At 40.7% G+C, this 16,461-nt stretch overlaps 1 protein-coding gene across 1 annotated transcript; it reads right to left on the reverse strand.

Annotated features, from left to right (window-relative positions):
* Positions 1-2,105: 2,105 nt before the first annotated feature.
* Positions 2,106-15,004, reverse strand: LOC134649891 (2-oxoisovalerate dehydrogenase subunit beta, mitochondrial). The gene is made up of 8 exons (XM_063504724.1): positions 14,634-15,004; positions 13,897-14,033; positions 13,138-13,281; positions 12,276-12,431; positions 8,410-8,581; positions 6,243-6,388; positions 3,537-3,623; positions 2,106-2,246 (listed from the first exon to the last, which is right to left on the reverse strand). The coding sequence occupies exons 1-8, from the start codon at positions 14,755-14,757 to the stop codon at positions 2,106-2,108; spliced, it is 1,107 nt and encodes a 368-aa protein (XP_063360794.1). The 5' UTR covers positions 14,758-15,004.
* Between the last annotated feature and the right edge of the window lie 1,457 nt (positions 15,005-16,461).

The following is a 16,461-nucleotide window of genomic DNA, read 5'->3' on the forward strand; positions in this document are numbered from 1 at the left end:
ACTAACTGCTGTTTTAATTTCTAGCGTTATTTTATGGATTGATTTTTATTTTTTAATAAATAATTTAAGTATGAATACTTGTTTTCTTTTAATACTAAAAGCTTTTGTGAGCATTTGTTTGACTGTCTTTATACAGGGTGCTTCCTGTAACAGGAGCAATAAATTAAACTGTAGGCTGTACTCCTCAAACTGACCAACATTTGTTAAGCAACTTTTAAAAATTATGAATCCTTTAGACTTTCTCTTTTTCATACAAAATAAATATTGCCTTCAATGTATGCTGACATTAGTGTGTTTGACGTTGCTTGTCACGCTTCAAACATAACAAAATTTGCAATACATTGCGTCTTAGAATAAACTTTAAAGTGTAATAAAAACCAAAACTCGAGTTATTTTCAAAAGTTGCTGAACAAATGTTGGTCAGTTTGAGGAGTACAGCCTACAGTTTAATTTATTGCTCCTGTTACAGGAAGCACTCTGTATAAGCTTTAACTGTCTTTGTCAGTTATGAAATTTTACCAGTCCCAATATAATATGGGACAATATTTACTCTGCTTATTTACATTATTACTTCGGTGATAATGCAATGATATGGTCCCATCAAGCTTGTCTGGGGTCCTAGCCAAGATGACAACTATTGATAGAAAACGCAACAATCAATCAACGCAATCTATGGAAAATAAACATTTGAATTTGTAGCATCTAGGCATAATCAATATAATTTATAGAGTAGCAAACCCATAAAAGTCCCGATTAGTTCCAGAAAAAATCAAGAGATGTCACTCAGAGCACCATTGGGCCATATCTTGGTTATATTTTTTTCTGTTGGCATTTGTTGATCTATGACTGTCATTTTGGGTAGGCTCCTGAAGACGCAGGTCAAAGGTGGAACTCAATCAACCTAATTGAGTTTAGACTGGTAGTAAAAGTTTAACTTTTCCACGCCGTGTCAAACACAAAAGCTGTCACTCGGACGCCACATCATTGAAGTGTCAAAACTGAAGTTGAACTTTATGTATATGCGCGTAGGTCGATGTTGCTCTGTGGTCTGTGACCGATTAAGGTCTTTAGCGTTGTACCTACGGTGCGGATATATCGGTCATTGGCGTCCAAAAGGTTAAGCAGCTTGCAAAGGACTTGTTGCGTGACTACTGCTAGTTGTTATCTACCCATGTAGGTTGTAGGTATTTAAAAAACCACGTAAACGTTAAAAACACATAGATGTATTAAAAAAACATTAACAATAAATTCACATTTGTACATAGATATGATCCTTATAAAAATAAAACTACTTATATATTCAACAACCCTCCCAAGGCAAGACAGTGGAATGTAAGGAAGTTCAACATACAATTTTGCTGTATTCCCATTTGTCCCCGCACCACGGGACCGCCGCCCTACACGAGGCAGGGACAGATGGGAATGATTCATGTGACATGGTGTTGGCAACTGTCAAAAGTTTGCATAGATGGCGCCATCATAGCTTGCCCCTTTTCTACGAGATTTGGCTTAAAGGGCTGGCATCCAGGGCATTAAAAAAAACAAAAAAATTACACAATTCTAGGGTGTTGAGACGACAACGGTTTCACTCGGATTTTTAGTCGCTATCCCCCGCCCCGCGTACCCCGCCCCCGCCCTGTCTGAAGGGCAGTGCCGCGAGCACGAGCGCCTGAGGAAGGACCCCCGAATGGACCGAAACATGTCGCCAATAGCGACTAAAAACCGGCCAAGTGCGAGTCTGATTCGCGCACGGATGGTTCCGCACCATCAACAAAAAATAGAGCAAAACAAGCAAAAAAAACGGTCACCCATCCAAGTACTGACCCCGCCCGACGTTGCTTAACTTCGGTCAAAAATCACGTTCGTTGTATGGGAGCCCCACTTAAATCTTTATTTTATTCTGTTTTTAGTATTTGTTGTTATAGCGGCAACAGAAATACATCTGTGAAAATTTCAACTGTCTAGCTATCACGGTTCGTGAGATACAGCCTGGTGACAGACGGACAGCGGAGTCTTAGTACCCTTTTTTACCCTTTGGGTACGGAACCCTAAAAATCTAAGTGAAACCGTTGTCGTTTAAACAGTTATTATTAGGTCTGTCAGTATCAGTAGTCCAACAGCTGTTTGAGTGCACTGAAGCAGCGCCACCTGCCGGGCAGGTAGAGCGGCTCGAACACGTGCGGGAACGGCGCGTCCCAGCCCGCCACGCGCGACACTGGCGCCTCCAGGTGCAGGAAGCATTCGTTCTGAAACGAGACCAGGCGTGTCTCACTCTGCGATTTCGTCGCTTTGGTCATAGAGAAAAAAATACATAGAGTGCTCACTCCATACATCAGTTCAGACTATTAATTTTCAGTGTCTACATCTAGCATCGAGTAGCGGAACTATCAGTACTGCTACTTGACAATAGATGTAGCACCGACCGGAAAGTCTTATCTCAACAGCATAAGACTTTCCGGTCGGTGGCGACATCTATTGTCAAGTAGCAGTACTGATAGTTCCGCTACTCGATGCTAGATGCTAATAGTCTTTTTGGTACTAAAACTGATGTATGGAGTGAGCACTCTATGTATTTTTTTCTCTATGCTTTGCTACAGGTAGCTAAAAGTACATCCGTTCGGCCCCGCTAGCCATAAGCCGCGCGTGGCGCTGTCGCCACCTAGCGGCCATATCTGTGCTGATCGTAACAGACGCGTTTTGTTAGAGAGTGAGTCTTCTGTACTTATAGTACTATTATTTATTCTGTGACGAAACGTTCAATGTATCATCGTCGTTAAAAATCTACAAGTAGGTGTGATATTTCTCGAGCAATGAAACATGTCTAGTTATAGTTAGCTACGTTCTACACTGTCCTTATTTTATTACTAAATTCGGGCGCCTGGCAGCTGTACATCGATGGAGTTAGCAAAACTTTCCAGTTGGAAAAATAAACAACAATGCACGATAATAAAGTGCCATAGCAATCTCATTTATAAAGGACTGTTATAATTAAAATAAACAACATTTCGCATTGTTAAGGAAACAAAAGTCACAGGCAACGACTATGGATAACGTTAGACGTCACTGGCACTGGTTTACCCTAAATACTACAAGCCCAGACCAAACTTTAAAACTTTTTTACTTAAAGTGAAGCAGTTTCGTTCTATGACCTTCACCGACTAACAGCTGCCAGACGCCTAGATCCAGTATTAATTATAAGAATAGTATAGAAAACTAACTAGACTGTCTCGTAATTATTTTTTGAGGCCAGCTCTACGTTTCTAGTATTTTTCAAACATCATGGGTACGGTGACAGATGTCATCTCAGTACAATTATGCAAGATTTTGAGGTTATAAATTGTATGAAAATGGCATCTGTCACCGTACCCACGTTAGAAAAATACTAAACAAGGCCTTCACAACTTAAATTCCATGAACACTTAGCGCCACTTGCACCATCCCACTAATCCGGGGTTAAACGGTTAAATTTGGAGTTACCCTGGTTACCAGTACGATTTGACTCTGGGTTAGCGATTTAACCGGTTAAGCTAGGTTACCTGTATGGTAGCAGCCAATTCGGCACCGAATCCGGAAGTCAGAGGCGCCTCATGAGATATCAGGCAACGTCCAGTCTTCTTTACAGACTGCAAATAAAATATATGTACAATGCATGAGCGCGACAATAGGCTACATGACTATTTTTTTTTATGGTATCAATCGATCGGGTTTGTTTTTAGGATCAAATGTCTATATGGGACCCATTGCATTAAAGTAACACAAAAGTCAGAAATTGTAGTCAAAGTCCGACAGTCGCACTTCACTCGCGAAACGCCCTATACAAAACGGCCAGAGGCCGTGACGTCATCGCCCACGTTGTAGTATGGACAAAACAAGAAAATTGTGTTTTTGTCGGTGAAATATTGCGTTTATGTATATAGTTGCTATACAATTTTTTTTTTGGTGAAATGTAAGGAATCGAATGGTACCCTTACTTTTATCGTTTTTGGAAGTTAAAAAAAACTTAAATTTTGAAACCTTCAGGTCTTGTATTTTTGTAATTTTTCAATATTTTATTTTAATATCCACATTATTGTGATAAATTGCTCGTTTGCTATCTATTTTACTAGATTTTGTTATAAAATTCAACATGTGTCAACATCCCTATTACAAGTCTGTGCTTTTATGTGATGGCCGCTAATAGGGAATATTACGCGAAATTCTGCGTAGGGGGCGCCACTCCCAAAATAAGTCACGTTTGTTTAATATGCTCAATCTTGTAGGTAGTGTAGTTAAAATAATACAATGTGCAGGTGAAATACAATGCGGTTCTATACTGACGTTGCAGACAGTCTCCTGGTCCCAGGGTAGGATGGACTGCAGGTCGATGACGTCACAGCTCACGCCGAGCTGGTCGCGCGCTAAGTCCGCCACCTCCAGCGACACGTGCCCCAGCCTATCAGGGTCACTTCTGAGCCTGACACAAACATACAATACAATGCGGTCCTATACTGACGTTGCAGACAGTCTCCTGGTCCCAGGGTAGGATAGACTGCAGGTCGATGACGTCACAGCTCACGCCGAGCTGGTCGCGCGCTAAGTCCGCCACCTCCAGCGACACGTGCCCCAGCCTATCAGGGTCACTTCTGAGCCTGACACAAACATACAATACAATGCGGTCCTATACTGACGTTGCAGACAGTCTCCTGGTCCCAGGGTAGGATAGACTGCAGGTCGATGACGTCACAGCTCACGCCGAGCTGGTCGCGCGCTAAGTCCGCCACCTCCAGCGACACGTGCCCCAGCCTATCAGGGTCACTTCTGAGCCTGACACAAACATACAATACAATGCGGTCCTATACTGACGTTGCAGACAGTCTCCTGGTCCCAGGGTAGGATAGACTGCAGGTCGATGACGTCACAGCTCACGCCGAGCTGGTCGCGCGCTAAGTCCGCCACCTCCAGCGACACGTGCCCCAGCCTATCAGGGTCACTTCTGAGCCTGACACAAACATACAATACAATGCGGTCCTATACTGACGTTGCAGACAGTCTCCTGGTCCCAGGGTAGGATAGACTGCAGGTCGATGACGTCACAGCTCACGCCGAGCTGGTCGCGCGCTAAGTCCGCCACCTCCAGCGACACGTGCCCCAGCCTATCAGGGTCACTTCTGAGCCTGACACAAACATACAATACAATGCGGTCCTATACTGACGTTGCAGACAGTCTCCTGGTCCCAGGGTAGGATAGACTGCAGGTCGATGACGTCACAGCTCACGCCGAGCTGGTCGCGCGCTAAGTCCGCCACCTCCAGCGACACGTGCCCCAGCCTATCAGGGTCACTTCTGAGCCTGACACAAACATACAATACAATGCGGTCCTATACTGACGTTGCAGACAGTCTCCTGGTCCCAGGGTAGGATAGACTGCAGGTCGATGACGTCACAGCTCACGCCGAGCTGGTCGCGCGCTAAGTCCGCCACCTCCAGCGACACGTGCCCCAGCCTATCAGGGTCACTTCTGAGCCTGACACAAACATACAATACAATGCGGTCCTATACTGACGTTGCAGACAGTCTCCTGGTCCCAGGGTAGGATAGACTGCAGGTCGATGACGTCACAGCTCACGCCGAGCTGGTCGCGCGCTAAGTCCGCCACCTCCAGCGACACGTGCCCCAGCCTATCAGGGTCACTTCTGAGCCTGACACAAACATACAATACAATGCGGTCCTATACTGACGTTGCAGACAGTCTCCTGGTCCCAGGGTAGGATAGACTGCAGGTCGATGACGTCACAGCTCACGCCGAGCTGGTCGCGCGCTAAGTCCGCCACCTCCAGCGACACGTGCCCCAGCCTATCAGGGTCACTTCTGAGCCTGACACAAACATACAATACAATGCGGTCCTATACTGACGTTGCAGACAGTCTCCTGGTCCCAGGGTAGGATAGACTGCAGGTCGATGACGTCACAGCTCACGCCGAGCTGGTCGCGCGCTAAGTCCGCCACCTCCAGCGACACGTGCCCCAGCCTATCAGGGTCACTTCTGAGCCTGACACAAACATACAATACAATGCGGTCCTATACTGACGTTGCAGACAGTCTCCTGGTCCCAGGGTAGGATAGACTGCAGGTCGATGACGTCACAGCTCACGCCGAGCTGGTCGCGCGCTAAGTCCGCCACCTCCAGCGACACGTGCCCCAGCCTATCAGGGTCACTTCTGAGCCTGACACAAACATACAATACAATGCGGTCCTATACTGACGTTGCAGACAGTCTCCTGGTCCCAGGGTAGGATAGACTGCAGGTCGATGACGTCACAGCTCACGCCGAGCTGGTCGCGCGCTAAGTCCGCCACCTCCAGCAACACGTGCAGCTGCGTGCCCCAGCCTATCAGGGTCACTTCTGAGCCTGAAACAAACACACATACGTTAAACCATGGAGAAATATAGTAAGACAAGAGTGCTCACTCCATAATCTCCGTAAAGTCAAGAGGCAAGTCGTTAAGGTTCTTGGCCACCATACTACACAACAACAATAGTAAGCAATTTAACATGTTAAGATCATTTATGTAATTTAATAATTAAGTCGGTTTAAAGATATTTTTATTTCTCAAAAAGAATAACAGTAGTAGTTAAGTAGTAGTGTTTTTGTTATAATTTTAGGATAGTTTTTGCTCGTTATTATTTATTGTTCTTGCTGTGCTCACTTATTTTGGGTGGCATTTCTATACAAAGCCTACCACTTTTATTGTAATCATGTATTGAATGTCGTCTGTAAAGTGTGCCTTATAAATAAAATAAAATAAAAGTCTTATGCTCAACAACATAAGACTTTCCAGTCGCTGCTACATCTATTGTCAAGTAGCAGTACTGATAGTTCCGCTACTCGATGCTAAACGTAGACACTGAAATTAATAGTCTTTTTGGTATCAAAACTGATGTATTGAGTGAGCAATCTATGTATTTTTTTTCTCTATGGTGTAATGTATAAGATGTTGTTGGCTATGCATTAAGTTAATTTGTAATACTAAATGTAACATTATATTGTATAGTTGTTTGTTATCCCTAAAATGAATGAATATAGTAGGTAGGTATACTAGGCTGTGCCATATACAGATAAAAGTATAGTCAGCAGCAGAAGTTGCTAAGCTGGCGACGTGTTCAAAATTACCTTGACGCGCTTGATAATAAAGTCGCGTCAAGATCATTTTAATCACCTCGCCCGCTTAACAACTATTGCTGCTGACTGTACATATAATGTTTGTAAAAGTACTAGGCTTCCATGACTTACGAAGAAATCGTTAGCGAGCCAAATGCGGTATGAAAGTGATCTATATAAACATTTATTTGGACGTAGTACTCGTCTTAAGCATCTAAATCAGGCCTATTATCCTTGATACATACAACGGCATTGCGCGACCAGCGGCGGCGGCGGCGGCGGCAACCATAGGTGGGAACGAAAGGTCCGATCGCTGTCTCGCTCCAACCTATGGTTACCGGCGCCACTGTCGCCGGTCGCGCAATGTCGTGGCCGAGCCGTTAGAAAGATTTAAGCGGCCCACTGATTACCAGTCCGCCGGGCGATATCAGCCTGTAGTTGTTCGGAACTGTCACCTTTTGCGTTTAACTGACAGACAGATATCGTCCGGCGGACTGGTAATCTGTGCGCTTCTTTAGAGATGGTCCTTGCGGCTTTATATTTGCATAAACCAATTTGTCAGTAAATAATAACAAAAAAAACTATACTCATCCTTTTTATTTGGGTGCCAGTACCATAGAGAAATAAGTAAGATAAGAGTGCTCACTCCATACATCAGTTCAGACTATTAATTTCAGTGTCTACATCTAGCATCGAGTAGCGGAACTATCAGTACTGCTACTTGACAATAGATGTAGCAGTACTGATAGTTCCGCTACTCGATGCTAGATGCTAATAGTCTTTTTGGTACTAAAACTGATGTATGGAGTGAGCACTCTATGTATTTTTTTTCTCTATGCCAGTACTAATAATAATAGTATGATTTTCTCTATGTTTGAAATGAGACAGTCCTTTAACAAACTATATCTACAGGGTGCTTCCTGTAACAGGAGCAATAAATTAAACTATAGGTTGTATTCCTCAAACTGACCAACATTTGTTCAGTAACTTTTAAAAATTATGAATCCTTTAGACTTCCTCTTTTTCATACAAAATAAATATTGCCTTCAATGTACGCTGACATCAGTATGTTTGACGTTGCTTGTCACGCTTTAAACATAACAAAATTTGCAATACATTGCGTCTTAGAATAAATTTTAAAGTGTAATAAAAATCAAAACCTGGGTTATTTCCAAAAGTTGCTGAACAAATGTTGGTCAGTTTGAGGAGTACAGCCTACAGTTTAATTTATTGCTCCTGTTACAGGAAGCACCCTGTATAAGTCTGTTTACCTTCTCTAAGCAGCTGAGCCTGTCCTAGCGGTAAAGTATAGTCGTCCACCGGCACGTCTTCAGTAGCGGAGCGGTACAGGATCTTGGGCTCCAGGAACACGCAGGGGTCCCGGGACCGCAGGCAGGACAACAGGAGACCCTTGGCCGCGATAGGGCCACGCGGGACTACCACCTGGAAATACGTGTCACTTCGTTATACAGGATGGCTCATTTACAGTGATCGGGGATTTCTATGCCACTTGGGGTGAATGACCTCAATCATTATGCTAGTATGGATCTGCCGCGGGAATCCGGGATTCGTGTGCGATATAGGAGAGTGTTTTGGCATGTTACTGTTAATCAATTAATCATGCATTGCATATATTATTAATATTAATAATTGAAAATTTGATAACAGATCAATTGAATATATCAATAAAACCACTAAGCTCGCATTACCTTATCAGTTTTGCATTGCCTTTCAACGACCGAGTCGAGACCCGTGTTTTTTACAGTCCTTTATTTTATAAACGAATTACCAACACCGAAATAGCGTTTACTTTTCGAACAGTTTTGTTCCTATCGCGGGCCAAGTGGCGTATCCATATTACCATTTCGACTTGATATCCCGCGGAGTGGCATAGAAATCCCCGATCACTGCGTCATTTAGATCGGTCAGTATGGAAAAATCTGAAACTAAAATACATACGACGATCTCTTCTTAGGAACCATGTCGTCGATTTTAGTAACAAGAAAAACTGCATTCATACAATTAAAAAAAAATGTGTACTCAGCTCGGGAATCAAACCCCGAACATTTTGAAAAATAAAACTAAAACTATTTCTATTGAGATATCGATTGTGTGGATCTTAAGCAGTGAATGTTACTATGAAACATGATGTCTGAAATGAATAAAATGCATTGTTTTCATATCTTTTAATTTATTTTAGTAAGTTTTAGAAATTACCACCATTTTTTTCAATACAATTTACATACATTTTTTTTAATGTATGAATGCAGTTTTTCTTGTTACTAAAATCGATGACATGGTTCCTAAGAAGAGATCGTCGTATGTTTTTTAGTTTCAGATTTTCCCATACTGACCGATCTAAATGGGCCACCCTGTATACGATTCATATTAGAAAATACTGTTGAACTGGATCAGCCGGGCTAGCACATGATTGGCGCGACAGTATCTCGCGGCGAGATAGACTATATACCCGTCCCTCTTTCAAATAAATAAATATCAGGGGACATCTTACACAGATCAACCTAGCCCACAGACAAGACATCCTCTAGACTGAGCATAGTAACGCTACCCCCTCTGCCACAAATATACGGTAGTTTTACTCCATCTTCGAGTCAATCCCGTGCCGTGATTGGTCCGTGTCTTTGAACGGACCAATCACGGCACGGGATTCGCTCACCTCGTCCCCCCGCACCCCCGTATTTTTGGCAGCATCGGTTTCATGAAATAATTGCTCTAAACTCAGTCTAGAGGATTCCTAGTCTAGGACCTAGCCTCAAACTAAGCAAAGCTTGTACTATGAGTGCTAGGCGACGATATACATACTTATATAGATAAATACATAATTATATACATAGAAAACACCCATGACCCAGGAACAAGTATATGTGCTCATCACAAATAAATGCCCTTATTATACCGGGATTCGAACCCAGAAAACATGAAATGGTAGAAAAATTTTTGGTAAAGAAGGTCGATTGGTGTACAATCGACTTCAAAGACATGTTTACATATTTCGCCTTATTACAAAGGAGGAAGGTGCGAAAGTGTCAACATATTTTTGACGTCGACTGTACCTACGACTCGCTATTTTCAGAACATAGTAAAAACTCTTATAATGCGTTACCTTATTCACTTTTAAGAGAACGAAGAATTAGGAGAAAAGTTTTTGACATTTGACTTTTTTTGTCAACTGTCAGTGTCCTTGAAAAACTTGTGTGAAGTGAGTTTATAATGGTGTTATACAATAGTATTTTATTGTGGTTTAGTGCTATGTTTGAATTTAATAGACAATTACTAAGAATCGTTTTATCTACGAGTTTCCCGTGAGTACCTAGGTATAAAATAGATTTCGGCATCAAAAATCATCTTTCGGCCGAAGAATCGGTTTCGGTCAAAAAACTGCCGAAACTTTCGACCGCGCCCGACCCCGACCCTTTCGATTTTCGAAACTGAAAATTCGGTCGGGCGGGCATTACCAAAAACGGCCATTAGAAGTCCGAAACTGAATTTCGAAACTAGAGCAAAACCGAACCTTCGCTTTGGGGAAAAAATCCTGTTTCTGTCAGACGCTAGTATACTTTAGTTATAAAACCTTTCCATTAATTAACCGTCTACTAAGCATGTCAATAAAACGTGGTACAAGTTGTACTGTTGTACAGTACAACAGTTCTTCTAACAAACTGTGCTAATATTGTCTCCCCTGGCTGATGGGACACAGTAACAACAAGAAATAGTTGATCGACAGGGGTCGGACAAAAAGTGCGGATGACGTAAAAATGACGTAATCTTGCACACAGCCAGCCTATTATGGATAGCTTTATCCATCTTTATCCACGTGATAAAATAACTGTCACTGTTTAACACCGTGGGAAAGAAAGTGACGGACACCATTTTATCACGCTGTCACGTAGACAAGAACGACCATCATATCCGTACAGGATGATGTTTGAGTTTGTATTTAAACTTCCGTGTGACATGTAGTAACAAAGTAGTATTAATGAAGTAACAAAATAATCGTAAATAAATCCATGGAATTAATAATACAGGTGGTAGGGTGATGTAGTGAATAAAATAAATTTCACGAAACTTGCCACAATATTCGAGTAAAGATGACATTTTAGAGCGTTTTCTTATACATTAGTTTTAGCTAAATATAATCGTGAAGATACAATAGCTAAACAATAACGAAGTCAATTTATTGTTCATCTGATTGACAATGTCTGACACATTGTCAAAAACGTACTTACTCATTTCAAGTGGCGATATCGTTTAATAAAGAGGTTGATAAATGATAAGTGATAATTGTTTATGAAAATCAAAAATACTATTTGAAATCATCCTATAAGTGGTTTGACGTCATCCGCACTTTTTGTCCGACCCCTGTTGATCGACATTTATTAGTAATTATTACTGACCAGGGATGTTGCGGATGCCGATTTTTTGACATCCGCGGATGCGGATTTTTAAAGGCTCACATCCGCGGATGCGGATGCGGATGTCAAGATAGTACTATAAAAAACGTCAAATATTACAGTTTAGTAATTTTTATTTCAAAAAACCGGCCAAGTGCGAGTCGGACTCTCGTTCCAAGGGTTCCGTACATTAAGTCCCACTCACGCTTGACTGCTCATTTCTAATAGGTTTTTTTGGTTAACGACTAAATTACCTAGCAGTCTAGCACTTACGCCAATGCTAAGACGTTCCTGTACCGACCTGTTCCGCATCCGCATCCGCATTAAATCCGCATCGATTCTATGCGGATGCGGATGCCGATGTTGAAAATAATGCGGAAGTTCCGCGGTTGCGGATGCGGATGTTCGCAACATCCCTGCTACCATAGAGAAAAAAATACATAGAGTGCTCACTCCATACATCAGTTTTAGTACCAAAAAGACTATTAGCATCTAGCATCGAGTAGCGGAACTATCAGTACTGCTACTTGACAATAGATGTCGCCACCGACCGGAAAGTCTTATGCTGTTGATATAAGACTTTCCGGTCGGCGCTACATCTATTGTCAAGCAGCAGTACTGATAGTTCCTCTACTCGATGCTAGATGTAGACACTGAAATTAATAGTCTGAACTGATGTATGGAGTGAGCACTCTATGTATTTTTTTCTCTATGTTATTACTGACCCTAAGTCCGGCGGCGTGCGCGAAGTAGGCCTCCGGGCTCTGCGAGTGGTAGAGCCCGCCGTGCCCCACCGCGGCGCACGGCGCGCGCACCGTCAGCCCCCCGCACGGGAACTGCCCGCCCGAGCGGTAGCGGCACTTAGCTGCCTCGTTTACTAGCTGAGATGTATAGAAAAAACATGAGGCTTGTCCCTGTCGACGTTTTGCGTTAGTGGAAAAGGAGGCGAAACTAAATAGTAGTTTGTGTTACAAGGGATCAAATGCGATCAAAAGGGATCAAAACTATGAGGAAAATAAAAAAAATCTTAGTGTTGACACAACCTGACGCTTAAACAGATTATTTAAAAGAAAAGTGTTACTTTGATCCCTCCTAGCAGGGAAGAAAAGTGCCACTTTGTTCCCTCCTAGCAAGGAAGAAAAGAAGAAATTCTTTTCCAAATAGGTGGTGTGAAAAAAATTTAGGCGTTGATGGCAAATGAGCATACAACCAGTCTAATGGTGAGCCTGTAACTCCAAGGATTTCCCGTGCGTAAGGATTTGACGTAACCCAAAAGACTTTGGTAGAGGAATCCATTCATCTGGACCGTACGTGGATATAACTTGAATTCGCCGTCTTTTATAATTATCTGTGCACATTTACAGGGAGTTCCGAAACTAGGATATTATAATTAATAGGAACAGTAATAAAAAAGATGCTGTGAGCCTAAAAGGATAAAGAGCACCAGGATTCTTTTTGGCAAATTAACATATTGGTATTGAATAAAAATAAATTTTAAAGTAAATTTTTAAATAGATCCCAGATTAACTCGTAATCTCTTCAATATTCAGCTAGATTTTATAAGAGTCAGTATATTGGATTGTTTACCTGATCAAAGGCGGGGAAGATGTAATCAGCGAACTGTATCTCTGCTATAGCGGTGGCCCCGGCTGTGGCGAGTCCAATAGCAAACCCGGCAATACCCTGCTCGCATAGTGGTGTGTTGAACACCCGGTCCTTGCCATATTTCTCCTTTTAAATAAATTAGCAGTTATAAAATGCTCTTGATACATTTCTATAATCATTAACCTAACTTTTGGTATACTTAGAAGCAGATATATATATTATGTTCAACTTAAAGATGTGTTTATTATGATTGCTTTGTAAATGTTTTTTTTTTACCGGAGCATATGAAAGATTGAATACCAGCAGACAGAATGATCAGCACACATATAATTTTTCACATATTTTGTAAGATGAGGGAGGCAGACTATGTGACTTCAGTAACAGTTACTATAACATTAAATTTTGACATACTTTTGTACACAGCCATAGAGTATGCTACCAGTACGGTTTTTGTTTTGTTTGGTCAGAACCGGGCATTCCCAGGCCTTTACCGGATTTGTCTAATTTCCACCCGTAACCTTGTAGTAGAAGTTGTTAAAAACTTTCACTAACATTTTCAGCCTTTCCGGGTATACTAGACTATTTTCAGAATGTGTTTTAAATGTGAAGGTTCTGCCTTGACTGCTTCAGAGCCTTCAGGCTGTGCATAGTCTGTCAGTATCTAAGTAATGGAACTGTTCTATAAATTTAGATAGACATATCCACATAGTGCATATACAAAAGAACATTTCATAAAATTACCTGTAGGCCCAGTGCACAACGGAAGACTCCACCAAAGCCCACATCCTCCCCAAACAACACAGCCGAGGAGTCCTGCTTCAGTGTGATGTCCATGGCATTGTTGATGGCTTGCATCATGTTCATTTTTGCTGTCTCACCTACAGCGAAAAAGAAAATAATGAACATTTTCACATTCACAAAGTAAAATGTTGATAATGGTAGAATATTTTGCTAAAGTACAAACCTCATTATTTCTATAAAAGTACAGAACTGAATTTAAATTTGTACAAGTATGTATATTGGAACAGGGCCCTTTTTGAATGCAGGTCCAATTTTAAATATCTTAGCACCAAAGTAATTGTTATAGTTAATTTAGTTAAGTGTGTGACTGCCTTTTGAGTATGGGACTTTGAATATTAAAATAATAAATAATTTGAGCCTATATATGTCCCACTGCTGGACACAGGCCTCCTCTCATGCGCGAGAGGGTTTGGGCTATAGTCCCCACGCTAGCCCAATGCGGATTGGGGACTTCACATACACCTTTGAATTTCTTTCGCTTTGAATATTACTGGATTTTTTTAAAAGAACACACTATTGACTACGTACATTTCTTAATAACTTTCATAATGAATCTTTAAACTAATTAACATATGGTATTTTAATAATGTACAAAATACCAACTTGTACAAGTTAAATTTTAAAGTAAACAAGTGAATAACCTAAAACTATATTCTTCATTATAACACATAACTTACCTTCGACCGGTTTTTCATTGTCAGGATAGTAAATAAAATGTGAGGATAGCCTTTTTGATCCATTGGACACAGTTTTGGCAAATTTTGTCAGTAAAACGAAGTTTCTTGTCACTAAACTCGCCATGGCTGTAAAAAGTCGACGTCTTAGCCACAACTGACTCGGAATTATTCAAGCAACCCATGTTATCAGCAATTCTAATTAAGCTTTGATTGTTAAACGCCACTGATAAACATAAAGATGTGACGAACGATATTGTTTATTTCTTCTTATCACTACGCTCCGTGGGGCATTTGGGCCTTATCTTACACTTGAGTTATGCAATTTTTAATATTTATGTTAGTACCGTGATTTTATTGGGGATAGTGATTTTCTTAAAATTCCGATAAATCATGAAAAAGAAATAAGTTTAAAAAATTTGGATATCGAAATAAAAAAACAAACATTGCGTTGACATTGGCGTTTTTCACTTGGTTAAACGTGTCATGTATTTTTTTTGACATTTAGTTGAGCAACCACGTGGCAACCACTCATAGGCAGATTAGACTCTCGCGCGAGCCACGAGACGAGCCGCGAGCCGCGCCACGAGACGCGAGTGTAAGCGGCGGCTCGTCTCGTGGCTCGCAAGCTCGTCGAGCTAATATAATTTAAACACTAACGGCGCGGCATAAGGTTTATAACCGAATGACAAGCCGAACGCGAGTGTAAGCGGTGCACGGTGGGCTGAAAATCGGCCTCCATAGAAATAGAAACCGAAGTCTTAAATTTGAACTTTTTTTTATTGGAATAGCTTTTGTTAGGTTTTATTATGTCCCAAAATTAATCTTAGCTAATTTGGTTGGAAAAATAATTAATTATCATTTTTTTTCAAAATCTTTGTATGGCGCGTATCAGAATAAACGAGTTTTCTCCGAAAATAAAAAGTTAACCGTAATATCCTGACAGATGATTTTAAAACCAATTATTCTTGATTTTTCCACATAATTAGAATTTTCCTACGGGGTGCACTTTTTTTTTAAAAATCGATATATTTTTTTATTTTTATTATCTTATTTTTTTATTTTAATACGGTTATACTCGTTATTTTGACTACAAAAAATGAATTTGAGTTTGATCGAACCAATAACTTACGCGTAGTGAATTTTTGTTCTAAGCAAATGTATGGAGCGTACGAGTAAAACGGATTTTTTTTTCAAAAATTAAAGGTATACCGTAATATCCTTGCAGATGATTTAAGTACCAATTATTAATGATATTTTGACATAACGCGAACTTTTCTACCGTATGCACTTATTTAACAAAAAATAAACAACTTATTTTTTCATGCTGAAATAACTTTTTCTCATTGTTTTAATCAAATAAATAATAAACATACAAGAGTTACAAGTAGAAAATTGAAAATAAAACCATTACATCCTTTACATTATTACCTTTGTATCCTCTTTATTACATTATCTTTGTACTTAATGAAACAATATTTAACAAATTTGACATATTGACAACTGATGAGTCTAAAATTAATGATCGTTAATAAGGTCCGGTTACAATCATTAGTAGATACTACGAATTTACTTAATTAAATAAATATCAGTAACATTATCAATAATTGGTTTACATAAAAACAGAAATAAGTATATGTAATGCTATCCTAATTAAAAGTATTCTAATGCTAATATTGGAATCCTGAAAGTTTAGTTTTCCTGGTCGCTTACTTCCGAATCCGTGTCCATTTCAGAATCAGGGTACACATTTGAGGTATCTGTCACTTCTTCTTCTTGAGGTTCCAGACAAATGAATAATTCTAAAGTTTCAGGGAAGAAAGCCTGTTTC

This window comes from Cydia amplana, chromosome 7, assembly GCF_948474715.1.
Source record: "Cydia amplana chromosome 7, ilCydAmpl1.1, whole genome shotgun sequence".
Taxonomy (NCBI): domain Eukaryota; kingdom Metazoa; phylum Arthropoda; class Insecta; order Lepidoptera; family Tortricidae; genus Cydia; species Cydia amplana.

What these genes read in the sequence shown, in the direction of transcription:
- LOC134649891 (XM_063504724.1), bottom strand. Translation starts at nt 14,757, where the DNA reads ATGGCGAGTTTAGTGACAAGAAACTTCGTTTTACTGACAAAATTTGCC. An exon ending in CAATGAAAAACCGGTCGAAG is followed by an intron (nt 14,034 to 14,633) that starts GTAAGTTATGTG and finishes TTTTCGCTGTAG; the next exon opens with GTGAGACAGCAAAAATGAAC. An exon ending in TCTTCCCCGCCTTTGATCAG is followed by an intron (nt 12,432 to 13,137) that starts GTAAACAATCCA and finishes TATACATCTCAG; the next exon opens with CTAGTAAACGAGGCAGCTAA.